The 12,025-nt window shown below is 40.4% G+C and overlaps 1 protein-coding gene and 1 long non-coding RNA gene across 3 annotated transcripts; both read left to right on the top strand.

The window, feature by feature from the left end:
• Nucleotides 1–87: 87 nt before the first annotated feature.
• Nucleotides 88–10,451, top strand: LOC124692174. The gene is made up of 12 exons (XM_047225499.1): nt 88–247; nt 323–529; nt 812–896; nt 1,620–1,695; nt 2,166–2,342; nt 3,059–3,164; nt 4,051–4,160; nt 4,267–4,356; nt 4,485–4,565; nt 5,383–6,192; nt 9,918–10,065; nt 10,168–10,451. The coding sequence occupies exons 1-11, from the start codon at nt 88–90 to the stop codon at nt 10,008–10,010; spliced, it is 1,995 nt and encodes a 664-aa protein (XP_047081455.1). The 3' UTR covers nt 10,011–10,065; nt 10,168–10,451.
• Nucleotides 10,452–10,591: 140 nt separating this feature from the next.
• LOC124692176 lies at nt 10,592–11,170 on the top strand. 2 transcript variants are annotated; one of them, XR_006999379.1, is made up of 3 exons: nt 10,592–10,707; nt 10,820–10,983; nt 11,083–11,170. It is a non-coding gene; the product is annotated as an uncharacterized LOC124692176 (long non-coding RNA). The 2 variants fall into 2 exon arrangements; XR_006999378.1 differs by having other exon boundaries at nt 10,820–11,170.
• Nucleotides 11,171–12,025: the final 855 nt, after the last annotated feature.

Genomic DNA, 12,025 nt, shown 5'->3' with positions numbered 1-12,025 from the left:
CTTGGGTGGCCCGTTGAAGCCTGTAATTGGCAAGTAAGGGAAGAAAAACCCTCCCGTTATCTTTCTCGCCCACTCTCAACTCCGGCGATGCTCCTCTTCTCCCGCCGCCCCTTCCCCTCACCCCGCCTCCCCATCCGCCGCCTCTTACGATGCCGCTGCACCTATTCCCCCGTCTCCTCCGCCCCGTACCACGAATCCTTCGCCCGCCGCATGGCCCTCGCTGGCATCCATCCCCACCACCGCATTGGTACGCCGCCTCCACTCGCTACAAGTGCCTTATTCTTCAGTGCTTCTCCTACCTCAGACCCCCTCTTTCTTGCAGCGGTTGGGGTCTCCGGCGGGCCGGACTCCATGGCGCTCTGCGTGCTCGCGGCGGCTTGGAAGAAGGCGGTGGAGAGGAAGTCCGAGGACAAGGGATCCGTCGCCCCGGGGTTCGTGGAAGGGCTCCTCGGGGTCGTGGTCGACCATGGGCTGCGGCTAGAGAGCGCCCAGGAGGCGCAGCTAGTGCGTGCCCGGGTGCACGCCATGGGTAAGCTTATAACTTGTGTAAGTTAAATTCCTTAACTGAAGAAAGAATAAAAACACGGATACATATAACATTAATAAATTAGACGAGATTCGCCCTCCTGCTACATATTTAATTTCTCCTCCTATACTTCTGAATAAAAACTAGGTCACAAAGAACCTGCATACATTGAAAATGAGCATGATGAGCCGGTGACACTTAGAGCCGGATTTGATTCCTTGGCTGCATATGCATAAGCCTTTAAATACGATGTTAGAATCTTGAGGTGTTACGATTTTGTTGTAGGTGTCATGTGTGAGATTGCTACATGTGAGTGGCCAAATGGGCGGCCAAATCTTGGGCATCTGCAAGAGGCGGCCCGTGAAATGAGGTATTTTCGTCTGCCTGTTTTTTCATATAAGAATTTTTTAATCAGATGCAAACTCTGTGCATCTGGTTATTTATATGTTAGAAACATTGTAATTAGAGTTAGTTCCGCTATTTTTTCTTTGAACCCTCAACGGTGAGGGAGGGGACCACCTGAAGTTCAATCCGATATTTTACTTTTCCATGTAATGTTTCGTGTTCTTTGTCAACGGCATCCAGATATGCACATACATGTGTGCTACAGAAGCATGAAAGCTTTAGAATATTCAGCACATCGGTACTGTTTTAGTATAAAACCCTATTGTTGGCCAAGTAGTCTTCAGTTGTGGCGTCTGCTAAGACACAACGTTTTTACTCAACATTTCATTAGCTGTAACAGAATCACGCAGTTTCTTAAGGTATATATGTAACTAAAATTTCTTCAGCATCATTGTTATAGCGCTGTGGTGGCTAAGTGGCTGTCCTGACCCAGGTCACATGTGTCCTCTTGCCAAGAAAGATTTGAAGTACTAAAGAGTGACATGTTGCACACTGACCATTAAAATATGTAAATCTGTTAGTATACGGACGTGATGGAGATGATTGTTGTGTTCTTTGGGGAATATTCACCTATATTCACCTACTGTAGTGTGTGCCCTTTTGCTTCTCTGTGCCAGTTTATCAGCAAATGCTGAACATCTTAGTCCGTTTTAATAAAGCCTCATGTAACATGTTTTTATAAATTCAGGTACCAAAAACTATTGGACATTTGTATAAAGCAACAAATAGGAGTCTTACTTATTGCACATCACTCTGATGACCAGGTCTGTTGAAATGAAGATGTGTTCATTTTTTGTTTGGATGGGGAAGATGTACACATTCACAAGGAGCTACTTCTTAGTATTAACGAACATCAAACTCAATGACACTTGTTGATATAGTGATGCGCACAACAATTTCGGAATTTCCTCTTATGCTAGTACAATTCGTGTTAGAGTTTGTATATAGTGAACTAGAGTTGCTATTGTGCATTCATGTACTGCTGTATCTTGATCTTGATTTGCACACTTAATTTCCGACTTAAATTTGCATGGATATTTGATTGAATGGATGAATGGTTTGGAGCCAACACACAATAGTCCTTCAGTTTTATAGTTTAACATCGTTTTGCTGTCTGAAGATCAATAAATCTCATGTATGATTTCATCTTTATGTTTTTATGATCTATACTTGTCATTCATTGCCACTGCGGATTATATAATTCTGTCTGAATGAATTCATCTTCTAACTGCAGGCAGAGCTCTTTGTTTTGAGATTATCTCGCAACAGCGGAGTTTTGGGTCTTGCTGGCACAGCCTTTGTCTCCCAATTGTTTGCACCTAATTTGAAATATGATGGACATAATTTTTGTCGTTACGGAATCCTTCTTGTTCGGCCCATGCTTGAATTTTCGAAAAATGACATGTATAAAGTAAGCTTTTGATCTCATCTCATGTTTTTGGAATCAGCAATTCATTTAACCAGAGTCAATAAATTTGTATAAAGAAGGTCCAATTCATATTCTTACTGTAACTAAGGATCGATGACACTTAAGCTAAACAACCTTTTATCATGTGATCACATTTCAAAATCAATGAATTTCATTATATTTGAAGTTGATAAGTTGATGAAGCTTTTCACATGCCATTGGACAGATTGAAAAGTTCTAGATATCTTCACATGTCAAATATATTTAAGACTTTGTTGACCACTTGTGCAAATTTAGGAGGTTTAGATGTGAAGTTTACCAACTCAAGTAAGTAACACAAACGCACAATTTTTTTCGCGAAAATGCAAAAAGCTTTGTGTTTCGATGCATTGATAGAAAAGAGAGGGTTATTCAGATAGATCAGGCTCAAATTTTCATCTTTAGACAGACATTTTACCCAGCCTTTCATTTGCAGAGTTCATCTAGTCAGCCTATCTTGACTGAGTTGTATTGTTAGTTTGTTACACATATGACGGACAACATCCTAAGGAGAATCAAGGCTTGATAATATGTGTGGGGACTAAAGCTTTCTCTCCAATGTTGGGCATAAAGCTTTTTTTAGGAAAAACTTGGATGTGCATCTCAAGTGATTTGAGATGTCAGTTGTTTTATATAGCAATTTTATGTGGTGTTACTAATGTGTAAATCATTCTCCACAGATATGTCAAGGAAGTAATCATTTGTGGGTTGAAGATCCAACAAATAATAGTATGCAGTATGCTAGGAACCGAATTCGGGCATCTTTGAGATGTTTATCCCCAGATGGTTTGCAATTGCGCTTATGCTGCCACTCTTGTTTCGTTTTTATAGTCCATGTCTTTTGTTTTGATGATCCTCTGTTTCTATTTTATTTCAAAATGACATATCGTGTGAGGAAGATGCTTGTCATGAGATGTACATCTCATTTTTGTAACAATCAACTATATTATCAACTCATGCTGCCCACAAACATTTGATAAATGGAGTTTGGCCGAGCATTCGTAGTTTCTTACAATTTAGACTTGGTAAATTCCATCTGAGTTTTGAGTCTTGTGTTTCCGCACAACTAATTATGATTAAGTAATGCTTGGTTAATGGAACAAACTTGGCCCATTGCTCATCCACAATTTTGTAACCCCCTTGAATAGTTGAATAATAATGCTCACTGAATGGAGTTGCATTATCTCCTTGAAATCAGAATAAAATTCAAAATTATTTTATGTCTCTTGCCTGGGTCCGATTCTACTCCGAACAATAAATCAAAATACTTAATAGTGAAGCGTGTCCGCATCTCGGTGACACAATGGACTCTAACTAGGAGAACATACTACTTAAGCTAATCTTGCTCGTTTAAGGTGGTTATAGAATATTTTGGTCAAACAACAGCATAATTACTTCAATGTGAGTTAGAGCTAGAGTTAGTGGGAATTATAGGGGATGGAGTAGAGTTATTTATCAGAAGCATAAAAGGAAAAAAGGGTCCAAGATGCTTCAAATTTCAGAACGCCTGAAGTTGCGAGCAGAGTTAGAAAGGCTTAGTGGCTTACATGACTAACATCAAGATCCACCACTAGTGCCCGATCTACCTGCTTGCAGACATGTTTCACATATGCCTTATTATAGAAATGCAAAGATATTCATTTATCTGACAAGTGCCTTTTTTTATCTTCAGGTGCCTTTCAATCAGAACTTCAGAAACTGATCTATGCATGCCGGTTGACACGAGTGTGTGTCAGCAATGCCTGCAATATGGCCATCAAGCAGTCTGTCACAATAACCGAGGTTTGCGCTTCTTCTGTACTTGGATTTGAAGTCTCATAGTACCTTCTGATTGGTAACTTCATTAGACTCACTATTTTCCCCTTAACATTCTTTTGTTGTGTTGCAGTACGGGTACGCTGTCATTGACCTTAAAAAACTTGACCCACAAAATGTTGATGATCTTTGTCTTTCACAATATTTGGCATGCGTATTACAGGTACATGTTAGATTCATCATGGTTTCTTTGTATTTAGTTCTAACATGTACCATCTAAATGTTATCATTAAAGTTTTTCATTGGTCAGATTGTTTGTGGGATGGGATACTAATATTCAGTTATTTGTAGTTTGTTTCACAGAGGCACAGGCCGATCCGTGGAAGAGCTACTCGATTGTTCATAGACTACATTCGTAATACACCTTGCAAGGTTCTTTCTTACTTATTTCAGTATCGTCTTGCAAACTTTTGCAGTGAGCCACATGTGTTGATTTTTACCTTGTGTTGTTAAATGAATCAAGTTTAAAACAATTATTGCTAAAGAAGCACATATGCATTGTCAAGAAAGGGTGGGCCATCAAGTAGGAAAGTTTATTTTCAGCTGCTGTTTTTGGTGTGAACCAGGAAGGGTGAGTTGAGACTTGTAAAAGAAGTGAGCTGGGCTTGGTTCGTGGCTTCGTGCATAGTCTCCCTTTAAAAAAACACTTGGGACTTGTGATCCTGGCGGGACTATCCTATTATATATCTAAGAATTTGTAAATTGTAACATCCTAATTTTGTCTGTTATAAACTTTTGAGAAATAAAACCTCCCGAGAAAATTGCTGTGTTACATTTGAATAAATAAGCTTAACTTGGTGTTTTAGAATTTGGGTTTAATTTGAATTAAATCAAACTTGAATTAAATATTTGATTTTTGAATTTTAGGGGTGAAGTGTCTCTCCCCCTCTCGGGTAGAAGTATATTTTGACTCGGGACTTCACCCCTAAAATTGAAAAACTAAATATTTAATTCAAATAAGGTTTTAGTTTTAAAAAATTGAGAAAATAGGGATGTTACATGATTTAATCGAAGTTCCAATATTTTCTAACAAAATGAAATATGCAGCGGTACACAATGTGTAATATATTCTCTTTGAAATACTATTGGGCTCCGTGTGTATTTGTGCCTCTCTGGTGCATAATTAATACGCCTTGCTATCATAAGAAGACCCTGTCCATTCATCAATTAATACTTTAATCTCATGCAGGGTGCCCTTACTGTAGCTGGTTGTTACATTTGCACTTTTCCAAGGTCTAAAAGTACAAAAATACTAGTCTGTTGCTCTGCTGACTTGCTGGAGTCATTTTCTGGTGAGATGTCCTACAAGTGTTCCTATGAAGAACAGCCACCACCGGTACCTGAAATTGATCATGTAGCACTTGAAGCGCGCTTATACTCTAACCAATTTCTACAGTGCTCAAGCATACCTTTTTTGAGTCATGAATCCTCTACTGATGTTCTGAATAGAGCAAAGGATCTCAATATTATAGGTGATTTTTCGTTCGAAAAGCTCCTCAACCTGCAAACAGAAGAACATCAGAAATTTATAAGAACAACAGAACATAAATATGAGGAGCAATACTTGGGGAAAACAAGCTTTCCTGATGTGAAAGTTCTTTGGCTCTGGCCTGGCGAAACATGTCACTTTATGAGCAGGTTCTTGATTACATGGAATACTTTGGAAGCTGTTCCAAATGGAATATGTTCATATGACAGTCAAAAAGGGATATGCCAGCATTGTGCAGTGAATCAAGATGGAAGTCTCGCAGTTCGTCACATGTTTGATACCGATTGGTTGTTCCTTGCTGAAGTTTCTAGAATTGGCTCAGTGGAGGAGAACCAGAATGTCTCAAAAGTTTCCAGTGAGAAATTGAAGGACGATGAGCTCCTGAATCACTCTAATTATTTGCAATTATCAGCAACGAAAGCTCTTGAGGTGCTGAGATCTATTCCAGCTTCTGCAAGACGAACACTGCCAGTGCTGACCAATTCTCAAGGTGACATATTGAGCATACCGGTAAGTGTCCACTCATATCCAAAAACTTTATTTGTCTCCCTGCCTGTAGTTTCGACTTGTTTCAAGATGTTCTATATTTTAAAAAGTTGTCTTATTTATCTATCCTTTTGATGCAGCAAGAATATATGACATATTAACTAATGCATGGCAAGCGAGACAAATTATTGCCTTTGACTTGACCTGGAAAGAGCAGCTGATTTTAAGATTTTGTGAAATTCCAGATGCTTGAATTTGAGCGTATTGAAATTTTGTGTATTAGAGGTCATCATAAAATAAGATAAGAATCGGCCACGTTTCTCAAAATTGGCCAGAGCACAAAATCCTTACTGATTCCTAGCATATAATATTATTCTGCCATCTATTACCGTGAGTAAAACTAATAGAAAAATCAGTAGCCTCACGATTCAGTAGGCAAGTAGATGATTCACACATGTGCATAGGGAATGTGGTAACAGGGTAAAAACGTTTTCCCTTCAAAGCTAAGAGATTTTCTGTTAGCTAAGGCAAAAGGTATGTCGTCGTCAATCTAGAAGGCATGCCCATGAAATGATGATGTAGTCCACATGAAATGATGAACATAATAGTACATTAGTAAGAGAAAACATACCAAGCCTACTCCTCGTCCATCAATGTATTCCACATTGTCTCTCTTTTTCGCAGCTTCGTCCGTCCAGTTCCTCATCAACGACCTTGATGACGTCAATGGTGAACCAATTGGGCGCACTTTCTCATAGTAAATATATTGCATATGTTGGTACAACAGTTATACGTCTTTATACATTGCTGGATTTTTTAAAGAGAATGGACGTGGTGAGGAGAAATATACCTGCAGCAGGGCTAGGTTGCCGCAGGGCCATTGCACCATCTCATGTCCACTTCCGAGTTTCTTTATATTATTAATCAAAAAAGCACGTGTGAAACCATTGAAGTTCAATTTGTTCATATGTTTCGCGTACTTAACAATTGGCGGTGGACTTTGGTGCAAGAACTGTACCAAGGGCCACAAGAACAACTCTGCGAAGGAAGTCATCGTTGGCTAATCCGCTCTTGATGGCGTCCGCGATCAATCCATCAATACTCAGACTTCCGGAGGACTTGTTCAGAAAATGAGATGGTACCTCATTCATAGCAAATTCCCCATCCTCAAAAAGGATGGTGTCAATATCCAGCCCATCTACTGATTTGTCTTTCAGACCAAAAATTTCCTCCACGTCGACTCCTTTTACAGTAGTCGCGGGTTGATCTTCTTGCAAATTGAATTTTTCGGACTATGCATCAAATGCCTTAATCATGTGGGTCAGGATAGACCTTCGTGGACTTATACATTTCATGTGAAGCAAGCATTCTAAATCAGCGTCAGCGAGTTTACATCGCTGAGCTGATGTCATTCGTGTTACAAAGCCCACCCAACAATCCACATAACAAACACCAATTTTCAACATTCTGTTCATAAAAACGAACAGATAAATGTCAAAATTTGTGTGCAAGCATAATGTCATGCAACATAATTTCTAAAGTATAATGTATGTTACATATGAAAGAAATATTTTCTTAGATCATAATTCTATCCACTATCTCAAGATAGTGGAAAATTTTGTTCAACGCAAATAATTGCTTTGATAAAGATAGTGGATAGAATTATGATCTAAGAAAATATTCCTTTCATATGTAACATACATTATACTTTAGAAATTATGTTGTATGACATTATGCTTGCACACAAATTTTGACATTTATCTACTCGTTTTTATGAACAGAATGTTGGAAATTGGTGTTTGCAATGTGGATTGTTGGGTGGGCTTTGTAACACGAATGACATCAGCTCAACGATGTAAACTCGCTGACGCTGATTTAGAATGCTTGCTTCACATGAAATGTATAAGTCCACGAAGGTCTATCCTGACCCACATGATTAAGGATTTGATGCAGAGTCCGAAAAATTCAATTTGCAAGAAGATCAACCCGCGATTACTGTAAAAGGAGTCGACGTGGAGAATTTTTTTTGGTCTGAAAGACAAATCAGTAGATGGGCTGGATATTGACACCATCCTTTTTGAGGATGGGGAATTTGCTATGAATGAGGTACCATCTCATTTTCTGAACAAGTCCTCCGGAAGTCTGAGTATTGATGGATTGATCGCGGACACCATCAAGAGCGGATTAGCCGAGGTGTTCTTGTGACCCTTGGTACAGTTCTTGCACCAAAGTCCACCGCAACAGTTCCGTTGGAGTACTGGGCAATTGTTAAGTACGTGAAAACGTATGAAGAAATTGAACTTCAATGGTTTCACACGTGCTTTTTTGATTAATAATATAAAGAAACTCGGAAGTGGACATGAGATGGTGCAATGGCCCTGCGGCAACCTAGCCCTGCTGCAGGTATATTTCTCCTCACCACGTCCATTCTCTTAAAAAAATCCAGCAGTGTATGAAGGCGTATAGCTGTTGTACCAACATATGCAATATATTTACTATGAGAAAGTGCGCCCAATTGGTTCACCATTGACGTTATCAAGGCCGTTGATGAGGAACTGGACGGAAGAAGCGACGAAAACGAGAGACAATGTGGAATATATTGATGGACGAGGAGTAGGCTTGGTATGTTTTCTCTTACTGATGTACTATTATGTTCATCATTTCATGTGGGCTACATCATCATTTCATGTGCATGCCTTCTAGATTGACGACGACATATCTTCTCTCCCTTCCAACTCAAATCCGATGTGGTATCTCCAATTTCAGGATGGCTTCAACCAACAGCCATTTTACGTTCCCTTACGGTTCGTTTGGATGTTTACTTTGATCCTAGATATCAGATATTCGGGAGGTGTGAGTCCTGAATACCGAATCTCAGCTGTTTGGCAGGTCTGTGTATTGAAGCCTGACATTCGGGCTCGATATCTAGGAACCGGTCCAACGGCAGAAAAAGAGCAGAGCAAATGTCGAGGGGTTAGCCTAGACATCGCTGTGTATTCGGTCTGTACCGCTTCGACACATACCGAGCGACATCTCTCCTCTCTCCGCTCGCAAAGCTCGCACATGGAAACCTAGCGCCGGTGGCGGTGGCACAGGTACTCCGGCCTCTCGCCCTCTTTCTGCGGCTTGGAACGGTGCCGTCATCCCCTTCGCCCCTCTTTCCCAAGCTGCGCGGTGGATGGTGGTTCCGTGCCAGCGCCCAGCGAGGTTTCTTCTTCTCGGCATGGCGGGAAGCTGGGCACATCCTCGCGCAGTTCCGCATGATGTCCCCATCAACCTGGTCTTCAGCATGGCAAGCTCCAACGTGATAATCCCTTGCTGTGATCAGCTACCACACCCGACATATACAGTACTAGGATTTAGCTTAAACCAAATTGAGCTACTACCTCCTGCCTTCAATACTTAAACACAGATTTAGATAAAAATAAGGACTGAATATTGCGTACATTGTATAATGATTGAAATTCGTAGAACTGCAATTCATCATTTTTACCATCCAAACAACATTTGTCATTGAACTTCAATATTTAGTCAGGTTCCAAATATGTAACACATCCAAACAGAAATATTGGCATTCGCTCTCAATATCAATATCTTAGGTATTAGATATTCAACCCAATACAATGCCAATCCCTCCAATGCAAACATCCAAACGAAGCATTAGTAAATGGTGCATTCATGATTTCATGGGTTAATTTCTGTCAGAGAAGCTTTACTACCCTTGTGCTAAGATTCTTCTTTTTTATCAGAGTGTTGGCTTCCGATGCTGTCCTAGCCTATCAATCGAAGCCGTATTTCATCCAAGAGTACCACTTGGTGGGGGATACACTTCATATTTATGATGGCTCAATCTTTGCAAAAAAGAAATGTCAAGCACAGTGAGATATATAACTGCCGGTAATACCCTTTCAGAAATATTGTTCGACCATTTCTCTCACTCAGTCCATCATATGTGCACTTATTGGAACCTCAATACATTATCTTGTCAATGTATTTCAGTGCTAAATGACTACTGTCTGAACCTTGGCAGTTGGCACTGAGAATGCTAAATGTTTAGTTTTTGGACGCCACAATATTGTGCAAACGGATGTGGAACTTGCTAAAGAGCAAATGCATGTTGATATGCCAGAGGAAGGCCGTCTTTTGGCTCAATGGTTGTAACTTGTGCATGGCATCAAGATTACAGAAGGTGTACAAGAGCTACAAACACATGCTGACAAGTCTTCCCAAAAATCTTTGCTACGCCTTTTCCTGGCCAGAAGGTGTTTGGGAAAGCTTCTAAATCTGGGGTTCAATGTCCCGGAAAATCCCCGGGGTCAGGATAGTAAAGAGCTGATTCTAGGGAAAGCTAGAATTTCACTTGATGTTGAATCAATCATCAGAAGAAGTATTAGGCCAAAAATTAGGATATATTCTGGGACGATATAGTAGCGGTGATGAACAATCAGAGGTGAAGTTGCTCCTGACGCGCTGTAAATATTTATCTCTTCAATATTGTTTAATACATTAGTGAGGGCAAGGCTTGTGGTTGAGGGCAAGGTTTGTGGTTGTGGATGCTAGTTTGTTTTCACTTAAGTACAGTGCATTTGAATCAGACAAACATTACTAGGGCGATGAAGCTTGCAATCTGACGGTCTGTCCGCGAATGCAGGTCAGGTGTCTGTGGGGCAAGGCTTGTGGTTGTGAATGCTAGGTGTTCGGGATGCAATGAAGTCAGGGCATTTGGCTTTGCGAACTGGCAGGTGGCGTACAGGCCAGTCAAATGTCAAGATAATTGGAAAAGGTTGATGAAGCTATAAAAAGTTGATAAGGGAGGTAGGAGTTATTAGCCAGAATTTACTCGACTAAATGTGGTCACCAAAACAGCTGCAGTTTTCTGCTATTTTTTTAAATAATTTTTTTATTAATTTGCAGGAATACTACGTGTTTCTGAAAAAAACCGAAAGTAGGATCCAATCGGTCACGCTGTATTGTTTTTATTAATTTTGTCACTTCCCACATATTTGAACTCTTTATATTACCGCTTGGCTCACTGGAAAATAACTTCACCTAAGCGGCGAGCCTGAGGCCCTATATATGGGTCATATTGCTTGTTGGGAATGATGTTCATGATGTACCGATAGATCACAGAGTTTGTGGACGTATGATAGTTTTACATTGTTTCATGTGTGATGTCGGTAGCTTCTACTTTGTGTAGTTCTTCTCAATGATGTAGTTCTTCTTGTCCATTATAGTGTTGTAGTTCTATTGTAGTGGACCAGCATGAGAAGCTTGCTGCTGCCATGCTTGCTAGAAAGAAGGCGATAAAGGCATGTAAAGACCACAACACATGGGGCTTGAAGTGGGTGAAGGGCACTATGAAGTTGCCCATGTCAACCTTCGTCCTCAACATGATTTGTGACATCATCAAGAGCCGGCATGAGGACAGAAAAGGGGTTCAAGGAGGTGCACTTGAACAATGTTGCCAAGAAGGTGTTCAAGTATTGTGGCTCGGAGGTGTAATTGTAGCAGGTGTACAACCACATGCGTAAGTGGAGACATAGTTGGATCCATATCTCCAAGCTGAGAGACCTAAGTGGTGTCGGCTGGGATGACACTCATACCATTATCCTGGAGGATGAACACTACTGAGGTCATGTCTCCGTACTAACACTTGTCACCTGTTTACACCTTGTCAGATTTACTAATCTTCTAACCTGTCACATGTATTAGAAACACCCCAAGGATGTCGAGTACCTAAACAAGCTAATTGCCAACTACACCTAGATGCAACAGATATTCTCCTTCGGTCTTGCCACCGAAAGGTATGCCATGGGCTCCAATTAGCCTCTGGGTACACATTTCCGTGAGTACATAG

The sequence above is a fragment of the Lolium rigidum genome, chromosome 2 (assembly GCF_022539505.1).
Source record: "Lolium rigidum isolate FL_2022 chromosome 2, APGP_CSIRO_Lrig_0.1, whole genome shotgun sequence".
NCBI lineage: Eukaryota > Viridiplantae > Streptophyta > Magnoliopsida > Poales > Poaceae > Lolium > Lolium rigidum.
The sequence above is the reverse complement of the archived record's forward strand: the minus strand, read 5'-3'. Positions and strand labels throughout refer to the sequence as shown.